This window comes from Nerophis lumbriciformis, linkage group LG01 (genome assembly GCF_033978685.3).
Source record: "Nerophis lumbriciformis linkage group LG01, RoL_Nlum_v2.1, whole genome shotgun sequence".
Lineage (NCBI taxonomy): Eukaryota > Metazoa > Chordata > Actinopteri > Syngnathiformes > Syngnathidae > Nerophis > Nerophis lumbriciformis.
This window is the reverse complement of record NC_084548.2, coordinates 51,758,880-51,770,948: the sequence shown is the minus strand read 5'-3', so window position 1 is coordinate 51,770,948 and position 12,069 is coordinate 51,758,880. Positions and strand designations below refer to the sequence as shown.

The 12,069-nt window shown below is 40.0% G+C and overlaps 1 protein-coding gene across 5 annotated transcripts in view; it reads left to right on the top strand.

Moving 5' to 3' along the window:
• fmnl3 (formin-like 3) overlaps window positions 1-12,069 on the top strand; it is a 67,545-nt gene that overhangs the window by 28,972 nt on the left and 26,504 nt on the right. For all 5 annotated transcript variants that reach the window (XM_061985923.2, XM_061985895.2, XM_061985904.2 and 2 more), the window contains exons 2-4: window positions 3,186-3,269; window positions 3,381-3,461; window positions 3,544-3,620. In XM_061985923.2, the coding sequence (XP_061841907.2) occupies window positions 3,186-3,269; window positions 3,381-3,461; window positions 3,544-3,620 (242 nt within the window). The remainder of the gene's footprint in view (window positions 1-3,185; window positions 3,270-3,380; window positions 3,462-3,543; window positions 3,621-12,069) is intronic.

Sequence of the window (12,069 nt, the reverse complement as noted above, 5' to 3'; positions counted from 1 at the left end):
ATTTATATTATTTCATAACTTCATTTAAATAAAAATATATTTTTTGTCTTTTTTAGATACAGTCAATAAATAATGTGAACATGTATCATAACATGGAAATCTAAGAGAACGTGTTGTGAATGAGGATGCTTGTGGACCTGGAAATTATTATTATTTTTTTTTTACACATTTTTATTTAAAAAAAAAAACAGTTTTTCCAACGTATTCAATTTTAGACGCTTTCTCTTCTTAGTTATTATTTCTCCGGCTGTAGAAAAGAGCCGCTCACAGGGCACAGAGGAGGCGTCAGTGCGACACAGTTCGCGTATCGGTCACGTGACCAAAACAGCTCATGATCGGTCACGTGATTTTCTAAAAGCGGTACGCGCACCGACACAGGGTTTCGCTCTATGAGCTCGACGCATGCGCCGATGCATCGGTGTTGCCGGACCCTTCACTACTAGTCCCTGTTTGCTGGATCCCTGTTCCCTGTTTCCAGTTTGTCCTCCTAGTTCCTGGTTTGTGTTTTTTGTCTTTATTTCATGGACATTAAATTATGTTTTCCCGCTCAATGCCTGCCGCCATCTCTGCATCTTGGGGTTCGTCACCTACAACTCCTGACACTTTGTGGTGTTTTTGAAACTGTACCAATTTTTCTCAGAATTTTCAACTAACTTGAAATGTATTGTCTAGAGGATTATTTGTGTTATGTACATTTTTAGAATGTGCTTGTTCTATTTTGGGCCGAAGTAAAACAAAGAAAACAATCTGAAGTTTTCGTAGTTATATTTTTAAGTTATTATGCCATGATTTTACCGGTCCGGCCCACGTGGTAATAGATTTTCCTTCATGCGGCCCCTGAGCTAAAATGAGTTTGACAACCACTGCCTTAGAACATTATGAATCTTTTTTTAGTGTTTAAAGTGCGCATACGTGCGGCTGACACCTAACACTCGTGGAATTACATATTACATATGCAGTGATGTGTACATTATTTCTAAAATGTATTAAATATTTGTGTTCGTGTGGACTTGGCCTCAGTCACTGCTCGGTGACATTCGTGCAATGACCTGAGTCGCGGTTAAATGGGAGAGGTACCATAGATGTGCTCGTATGTCCTTCTCTTGATGAAATAACAACCTTGCAGTTATTACAGTTAGCGCTGTTGCAAACTTTTCTTGTAAAATGTAGCCAAAAATTGGTGAGTATACACTGCACGGGCGCCATGTTGCTGTCTGACGTCACTACGCACATCGCGCAATGACGTCATTTCCACCCGCAAGAATCGTTAGAAAAATTGCAAGCGATTTCAAAGAATTGATACACGGGTAACCGGTTCTGAACATGAACCAGTTTTCGATTCCCAGCCCTACATTTGGTTAATTCTTCCCAATGGTAACTACAGTAATTGTTTCTTTTTATAAAAAGACGTTATATGTGTGTGAGTTGCATTATTAGCAATTGAAGGTGAGAGCTTTTCCAAAAAATGTGATACTAAACTATCTAATCAGACAATGATCAGTGTGCCAAAATATAGTCAGCGGCAACTTTATTGAATGAGATCCAATAAATGATTTACACTCTGAAGCTTTAGCAACAGTTTCCAGTAGCTGATGAAATGCAGTTACACTGCAAACTACAACTACAATAATACACATTTTTAAAAGACCATTATATTACTAAAGGAGTTCATTACATTGTGCATGTACACATAAAGAAGTGGCTTATGAGTGTATGTGGAAGCCAAACTGATGCACACATGTCTTTTTAGTTCTCTGCAGACAACATGATTCATGGTGCACTGAGGCAGCGGGCAATGTGTGGTTTCAATGTGGAAAAATCAGCTGAAAATGCACTCATGTGATATTCCACTGCTGCCAGTAGTCGTCACGGGAACAAATGTTTTCCATATACATTTAAAAAAACACACATTTTGGCCCAACTATATGGACATCATGTCTGGTCTATGATGGAGTTAACTGATCAGGGTGTTGCAATTTAAACCATGGCTAAATCATATACCTAGTCACAGGTTAGAGGTCCAGTTGACAGGTCGTTTGTGGTCTGGCTTAGGAGGGCTCTGTTATTATGGGTGTAAATGAAGGAGACTTGTGCAAACAATCTTTCATGTTTCTTTAAAGTTGAGGTGAATAGTTTGAGGGATTGGCAAGCTCCCCTTTGCACTTTTTAAGGTATTTCACAAAGTACAAGCTTCGCCCCGTCGTGGGCCTAATTAGTCCAAACCCTCATCACGAGGACATAAAACACTTATTGGTCTGCCAACACAAATGACAGCAGTGTTTAATTTGAGTCTGGCTCAGGACGTGTGGCGTTTCTTGTGTTGTTTTTAGATTAGATGACACTGCTCTGTTTGGATTGTGGTTGAAGGGTTAGCATGGTCTTAAATGTGATTACTGAGACATGCACTAGACAGGCATCATCCCCTGTGGCAGGATGTTGAAAGTCAGCACAGGAAGTGAGATCAGCATGAAAGTCCCCAAAATCTAAACCGTGCTCTAACGTCGGTAGCAGAGACCTATTAAGCTCCAGTTGCTGCACACCCACTCTACTATGACGAATAGTAAAATGAACAGAAACCAATGCCACATGTGTCATTATAAGACAGCAGAACCTGTCAGTGGAAAAAGTAATAACTTGAAAAGTAATACTGACATCAAATGAAAGCATATAATACGTGAGCATCAATATAATAAATATGATAAGATTTAGCATTTTGAAAGTGTTATTCAAGTAAAAAAACAATTTTAAAAGCATTTCTGATTGTGCTCTATAAAGAGTCACTTCATTCTACTTTATTTTATGTTATGTTAGCTAAGAGTAATGACCTCCATGAAGTATGTTGTTATTTTTTTTGTGCTCTGGTCTGCACATAAACTCCTTAACCAATTTCCACAAAAGACAGCATGGTAGGGCATGAGACACAAAGCAAGGAAGACCCCATAAAACATTGTTACAAAATTGGTCTCAATGAAGGTCTGCAGTTTGATGGTGATATAAATGAGGATTTCCGCGCTATACTGTGACGATCTGTTTAATTCTTTGGTTCTCTGTATCAACTTTTGTTGGTATCCATTCATTTCTATTGTTTGCAAGTGTTTCCATATCTCTGCAAGTCATCAAAGTCAAAACTGCATATGGTGCTAAAAGTTTTAAAAAGAAATCTTGCTTTGTTTTGTTTTTTACAGAACTCTATGAACTTACCGCCAGACAAAGCTCGGCTCCTCAGGCAGTATGACAACGAGAAGAAGTGGGACCTGATTTGTGACCAGGTAGTTTTAGGTTACCAGACTGTACACTTGCACTAAACTCACTGGACAAAACATAAACATTTGCCACTACTTAATGTGTAATCTCACTTCTTTTTTTTATTTGGGCAACAGGAGAGGTTCCAAGTGAAGAATCCACCTCACACATACATCCAGAAAATACGAGGATATTTAGACCCCGGCGTCACCAGAAAGGTGGTGAACACTTTCCCCGTAAAGCATCCAAAAGTGGACAGTGTGCATAAATTGGAACACTCTTCTTTTTTTTGTTTTTCAGAAGTTTCGCAGGAGGGTACAGGAGTCTACCAAAGTCTTAAGGGAGCTGGAAATATCCCTGAGAACAAACCACATTGGGTAGGTTTAATTTCCCTTCACTACATCAACTGAAGAAAACCCCATTATTCTCCTCCCTGGCAAGAATAGTCCTTTCTTTGGTCTATTCGGTGCCCGGATCTCCCTTCCATTGTTTTAAGTTGCCAAGCTCTGCAGCTTCACTTCATAGGACTAAGACTCATCAGGCCCAGATGGTAGCCATTGAGCTGCTTCGTCCACTCCCCCATATAATGTTAAGCAGGAAGCTTTGTTGTGAATGCCAGGACGACAGAACGACTGGCAGACAAACCTTGTGACACCTACAAAAACTCACAAAAGGTTACTTTTAGTCGACACCTATTACAGTAATCCTTTATGTGATGAAATTACACCTTCTGGAATTTTGCTTCATTTTGACGGGGGCATACTTTTTTTTAACATTTTCAGAAAGTCATTAACTTGCCACCAGTGGAAAAATAGGAAAAACAGGAATATCATCAGGAGTGTTTCTACTGCTTGATGTGTCTTTTATTTATAGTAGTACCTAGAGATGGGAAAAATGCTTGATTAGTACGTGGACGATGCTGACTCGATAGACAAATGTCCAAGTATCGATTATTTACGTAAATTAAATAAGTAATAGAGGTGGTTCTAAAATGCAAATCTAGCGCAGACACACGGAGGAGGCAGGAAGAGAGGAAAACATGCTAACCTTGGTGCTAAGCTAGCCTGAATGTGATATAGTAAAACAAGAAAACAATAAATGCTTTGCACATTTCAACAAAAGTTGAACTGGAACCGCGTTACAGCAGAGAGTAACCAGCTATGAAGAGGGAATTAGCAAGTAGATTAATTAGTCAGGAGTGACAATAATAGCCACACATAGCCAACACTTTCAGAAATAGATATGAATAGTAGATACTAGATAGACAACACACCTCATTGAGCCGCAGGTTTTTGGCAATTGGGGATAAAGTGTCTGAACATTCTATGGTTTAAGAAGGCAAGACAATTAAACTAAGTATATACATTCGTGGTCAAAAGTTTACATACACTTGTAAAGAACATAATGTCATGGCTGTCTTGAGTTTCCAATAATTTCTACCACTCTTATTTTTTTGTGATAGAGTGATTGGAGCACATACTTGTTTGTCACAAAAAACATTCATGAAGTTTGGCTCTTTTATGAATTTATTATGGGTCTACTGAAAATGTGACCAAATCTGCTGGGTCAAAAGTATACATACAGCAATGTTAATATTTGGTTTAGGGCTGGGCGATATTGCCTTTTTTTAATATCTCGATATTTTTAGGCCATATCGCGATACACGATATATATCTCGATATTTTGCCTTAGCCTTGAATGAACACTTGATACATATAATCACAGCAGTATGATGATTCTATGTGTCTACATTAAAACATTTTTCTTCATACTGCATTAATATACTGTATGCTCATTTTTAACTTTCAGGCAGAGAAGGAAATCACAACTAAGTCAATTTACCAAAAGTGTATTTTTTAAACAGTTATTAAGCAGTGGCACAAACATTCATGTAATTTCCAAAACAGAAAGTGCAAGATTGTCAGAGACATTTTAAAACAAGCTATTAGTGCACTTTTGTGCATTACGTCACTAAGATGACTTATCAAAACAACACTAAATTAAAGTGCACTTTTTGTACAGAACGCCAGTACAATAGTTTAAAAACATGATGTCACACAAGATATTTCAATAAGTGTCAAATAAAAACGAGCTGCATAATAGGAAATCAAATGTATGTCCTTCGCTATGTGGTAGGTTCCTGCGGACGTTATCTCCTTTTGTAGTGGACTCTTTTTTTCATACGGTGTTGATGTGAAAGTGTTTGCCTCGGCATTTTGATGGTGTGGCACCGAACAAAGATGTTGACATGCGGAGTAAGCACTCTTGATTCTCTAGCAGGTGACTTTTCAAATGATGCTACATATTAGCAGTAATGCTACTTTTTGTAGAAATGCTTTTGCCCCACACTTGACGAATTACTGTTGTCTGTTCGACATATTCCCACTTGAAGCCAAACCACCGTCAGACGATGGACCCCGTGCTGTTTTTCTTCGGAATTAATTATTCCTTCATTTGTTACCAGATTCGCACCTTCTTTCTCTCGTCTTCCCACTCGCACCACAGCTAACTTTAGCCATGCTGCTACATCTATGCGCCGCCAGGGCGTATACGTATGTGACGTATGACGTGACAGTATGTGACGTGTGTAAGAAGGTGCGCTTGCTGTCTGAGAAGGAGACACAAGAAAGAGTGAGAAGAGCCTGTCGTGTAATGCCAGCAGCTGAGAATGCATACTCCGATACCACGATATAGTCATTTTCTATATCGCACAGAGACAAACCCGCGATATATCGCGTATATCGATATATCGCCCAGCCCTAATTTGGTTACATGTCCCTTGGCAAGTTTCACTGCAATAAGGTGCTTTTGGTAGCCATCCACAAGCTTCTGGCAAGCTTCTGGTTGAATTTTTGACCACTCCTCATGACAAAATTGGTGCAGTTCAGCTAAATGTGTTGTTTTTCTGACATGGACTTGTTTCTTCAGCATTGTCCACATGTTCTCAATGCGGTTTAAGCCAGGACTTTGGGATTGTCATTCTAAAATCTTAATTCTGATTTAGCCATTCATTTACCACTTTTGACGTGTGTTTGAGGTCATTGTCCTGTTGGAACACCCAACTGCGCCCAAGACCCAACCTCCAGGCTGATGATTTTAGGTTGTCCTGAAGAAGTTGGAGGTAATCCTCCTTTTTCATTGTCCCATTTACTCTCTGTAAAGCACCAGTTCCATTGGCAACAAAACAGGCCCAGAGCATAATACTACCACCACCATGCTTGACGGTAGGTTGGTGTTCCTTGGATTAAAGGCCTCACCTTCTCTCCTCCAAACATATTGCTGGGTATTGTGGCCAAAAAGCTAAATTTTTGTTTCATCTGACCACAGAACATTCCTCCAGAAGGTCTTATCCTTGTCCATGTGATGTCAGATTAAACAAAAATTTTGCTGTTTGCCACAATACCCAGCAATATGTTTGGAGGAGAAAAGGTGAGGCCTTTAATCCCAAGAACACCAGACCTACCGTCAAGCCTGGTGGTGGTAGTGTTATGCGCTGGGCCTGTTTTGCTGCCAATGGAACTGGTGCTTTACAGAGAGTAAATGGGACAACGAAAAGGGGGATTACCTCCAAATTCTTCAAGAAAACCTTAAAATCATCAGCCCGGAGGTTGGGTCTTGGGCGCAGTTGGGTGTTCCAACAGGACAATGACCCCAAACATACGTCAAAAGTGGTAAAGGAATGGCTAAATCAGGCTAGAATTAAGGTTTTAGAATGGCCTTCCCAAAGTCCTGATTTAAACCAAAAAAATTAGCTTAAGTGTACCAATTTTGTCGAGAGTGGTCAAAAATTCAACCAGAAGCTTGCCAGAAGCTTGTGGATGGCTACCAAAAGCGCCTTATTGCAGTGAAACTTGCCAAGGAACATGTAACCAAATATTAACATTGCTGTATGTATACTTTTGACCAAGCAGATTTGGTCACATATTCAGTAGACCCATAATAAATTAATAAAAGAACCAAACTTCAGGAATATTTTTTGTGACAAACAAGTATGTGCTCCAATCACTCTATCACAAAAAAATAAGAGTTGTAGAAATTATTGGAAACTCAAGACAGCCATGACATTATGTTCTTTACAAGTGGATGTAAACTTTTGACCGCAACTGTATGTGTATGTATATATATATATATATATATATATATATATATATATATATATATATATATATATATATATATATATATTAGGGCTGCAACAACTAATCGAATAAATCGATTATAAAAATAGTTGGCGATTAATTTAGTCATCGATTCGTTGGATCTATGCTATGCGCATGCGCTGAGGCTACGTTTTTTTTTTTTTTAACCTCTATTTATAAACTGCAACATTTACAAACAGCTGAGAAACAATAATCTAAATAATAGGGGTGTATTTGTATCGAACCGTTTCGGTACGGGGGTTTCGTTTTGGTGCGGAAGTGTACCGAACAAGTTTTCACACGGACATATTAAGTAGCGTACTGCACGTTGTATAAACAATACTCAAAATGCCGGACATATGAGGCATTTATGAAACTCCGCCCTGACAGCTGCGCAAAACAGGACATGTCCGGGGAAAAGAGGACGTATGGTCAGTCTATCCTAGCCCGTTAGCTGCTAGCAAAAGAGGACTAACAGCGATCGGTTTCACCAGACGTGAAACCGATCGCGGTCAGGTGCAAGCCTGGCTCAGGGAGGAGGACGCCCCTGTCATGCAAAGTCCCCAGGGATTGTACCAACTAGTCCTTTCAACATATAAAAAAAAAAAAAAAGATATATATATATATATATATATATATATATATATATATATATATATATATATATTAGAGATGCGCGGATAGGCAATTATTTCATCCGCAACCGCATCAGAAAGTCGTCAACCATCCGCCATCCACCCGATGTAACATTTGACCAGAACCGCATCCGCCCGCACCCGCCCGTTGTTATATATCTAATATAGACGATGCAAGGTATTAGTGAGGTTATAAAGCTTTTGCCTGTTAAAGAAAGGAGACTGATCCAATGCAGCACAGACATTCGCGTGCCACGCTGTCACGGCCCAGACGCACACCAGTGCGCAATCATATGGGAGCGCACCTCCAAGCGCGTCTCGCTGCCGGCAACGGCCGGGTATGGGCCCGAGGCTCCAGCGCCATCCATTTTCAGGGCTAGTTGATTCGGCAGGTGGGTTGTTACACACTCCTTAGCGGGTTCCGACTTACATGGCCACCGTCCTGCTGTCTATATCAACCAGGGTGAGCCCCACCCCTTTCGTGAGCGCACTGCGCGCGGAGTGACCCCTGTTACGCGCCCCCGGCAACAGGGGTGGCGGGCAGGTAAGCTGCGCGGGCGGAGCGCGCGGAGTGACCCTTGTTACGAGCCCCCGGCCACGGGGGTGGCGGGCAGGTAAGCTGCTTACCTGCTGCGCGTGACGCCGGCCGCGGCGAAGGCGGACGAGGCGGGGTGTCGGTGCGGTGGTGACCCTGGACGTGCGTCGGGCCCTTCTCGCGGATCGCCTCAGCTACGGCTCCCGGTGGGGCCCTCTCGGGGGAAGGGGCCTCGGTCCCGGACCCCGGCGAGGCGTCCCTTCTCCGCTCCATAAAAGTGTCCATCTCTTCTTTTTTTTTTCTTCTGTTGTGGCATATGCTGCAGGTGCCTGCTCGTTTTTCATATGTGGGTAACAACATTTAACTATGTATATATATTTCCGAATTGGTTTAACTGCCACCCGCCTGAATCTATTTAAAATCTATTTTTTATTTTTTTCAACCGCCCGACCCGACCCGCGGATAAAATCTAATTTTTTAAAATTTCATCCGCCCGATCCGCGGATAATCCGCGGACTCCGCGGTTGTGCCCGCAAACCGCGCATCTCTAATATATATATATATATATATATATATATATATATATATATATATATATATATATACATATATATATATATATATATATATATATATATATATATATATATATATATATATATCAGTGACGTGCGGTGAGGTTCATGGCTGGTGAGGCACTGACTTCATCACAGTCAGATTTACAAACATATGAACCCTAAAGAGTATCTTATTCACCATTTGATTGGCAGCAGTTAACGGGTTATGTTTAAAAGCTCATACCAGCATTCTTCCCTGCTTGGCACACAGCATCAAGGGTTGGAATTGGGGGTTAAATCACCAACAATTATTCCCGGGCGCGGCGCCGCTGCTGCCCACTGCTCCCCTCACATCCCAGGGGGTGATCAAGGGGATGGGTCAAATGCAGAGGACAAATTTCACCACACCTAGTGTGTGTGACAATCATTGGTACTTTAACTCATTGGCGTTGTTAGGCCTATTTTAGGGGGGCTCAAGCCCCCCTAAAATATTCTTAAGCCCCCCTAAATAATTTGTTGTTTTTTCGTTGTTGTTTTTACAAATAAATGCCGACATATTCATTATAAAGTGGCCCAAATATGAGTTTAAATAAATAATCATATAACCTGTTATTATTCACTCAGTTTCCCCTCACTTCGTAGCGTAAGGTAGAGAGCCCCTTTCGTGCGTCGGTATCCAATCCATTCCACTTGTTCATATAGAAAATGCCCACATCACTCAAATTCCAGCCCGCATTTTCTCTGCGACCTTGCTTGCGGTCCTGCAGGTGTACGAAGCACATTATCTTCCTTTACAATGAGTGAAGCTGCACAAAACCTTGTGTGTGCAATTGTAAATCATTTATTTTTTAAGTTTTGTGTTTCTTGTAGAATCTATATAAAGTAATATACATTAGCCTATTGTTAAAATAATGAAAAAAACATCATTAAATATATTTGTTTTATTGTATTGTTACATTAATAGCTGTTTTATTATTATAGGATGGCTTGTTAAACATTTAATAGGATTTTCAGAGGGAGGAAAAACCAAGACATTTAATATAAAATGTAAAATGAATAAATACATAAAAAGAAAAAGAAAATATATGGTTAAAAGCCATCGTCCCGGGGAGCATTTCATTTCGTCCCGTGCATTTAAAAAAAAATAATAATAATAACAATGAATAATTTCTAAGTCTTTGTCAGCAGTTTGTGAAGTTTTGTGCTCGTGCGTAACATTCGCTCGCATCCTGTGCATCTCCTGGGGGCAAAGCCCCCCCTGTCCTTAAAACCTAGTGACGCCCCTGCTTTAACTTAACTTTAACTTTACACATACAAACTGTAGCACACAAAAAAGCACATTTAATAAAAAAAACGTTATTATGGTCTTACCTTTACTTATAAGTGCGGGAACAGTGGTGTTCGTATTGGAGGAGTTGTGAATGAATATATGAAATATATGAAAATATGAAATCCGTGCTGCAGTCTGCAGGTGTACCTAATGGTGTGTCCTTGCAGTCATTCACGGCTCCTCCGGCGCGAGCAATGTTGTTTTTGCACTTTTTGGCTTCTTGTTAAGTGACTTTTTTTGGGTGGATTCGGTCTTGCACGTGGAGGGTTTAGGTGTGGGCTTTGGTTGGTGTGGCGCTCTCGTCGGGAGGTGCAGTCTGCGGCGAAGGTGCCTTAACCAGCACCAGGAGGCGGGGTTACGCGAGCCTCAGCAAGTGCGTCTTCGCAGCAGTTTTATGATCGCTCAGCACAGTTGTTGACAAAATACACTGTACATTATATACCTCAGCTAACTAATCTATGGAAATGTATAATATAATTCATATAGCAATACGGTCTCACTGCACAGCAGACCAGCAGTTAGCCGAGTCCGTCAATGTTGAGGCACTGAGTGACGTGCCTCGACTGGCTGCTGAACGGCAAATGTGAAAATTCAGCGATTTTGAATAAAAATAATCTAAAACTGGTGAAGTTAAATGGAAAATAACTTTATAGTATAATCACTGGATACATATAACAATTTAATTAATTTTTTTTCTTTTTACATTTTTTTTCTTTCCTCTAGAGACTGCACGTCACTGATATATATATATATATATATATATATATATATATATATATATATATATATATATATATATATATATATATATATATATATATATATATATATATATATATATATATATATATATGTATGTGTATGTATATAATAGTGGTATAATACTGATCAGATAAGTCAGAATAGTGTTTATTGCCAAGTATATTCACACATACAAGGAATTTGTCTTGGTGTGTTGGTGCAAAAACAGCTAAAATAAAAAGTAAGGCAATATTTAAGTAAAATAAAATACAATAAAATAAGATAGGTGTAAGGAGCCCCTGGCAATATATAAAGTAGAATTAAAAGAATTAAAAATATATACATATTTACAAAAACAAAAATCACATGTACACAGGATGAAAAATATGTAAGTCCAATGAGCGTTAATGTAGCACATAAAGAAAACAGAAATTAGTTTCCGCTTTTGCATTGTTGTGATATTTGTGATATTTTGTGACAGTGGTACTGAGTGTAAATGTTGTCTGTCTATCTGTGTTGGCCCTGCGATGAGGTGGCGACTTGTCCAGGGTGTACCCTGCCTTCCGCCCGAATGCAGCTGAGATAGGCTCCAGCACCCCCCGCGACCCCGAAGGGACAAGCGGTAGAAGATGGATAGTACTGATACAAGTTATGTGGGGGGGGGGAGGGCAGGGACATTGACAGCAGACGGTAAGAAACTGTTTATAAATCGGGATGTGTTGGTCCTGAAGTCACCAATGTGTGGTATTCTCTTTTCGTGCACTGCGGACTAGTTTTTAAGACGCAATGGTTGGCCCTACAATACTGTACCTAAAACAGTACACAAAAACTGGGGCAACATTTTGAACAGATTTTTCTTTAAAAAAACGAAAAGCGCGGCGTGCGGAAA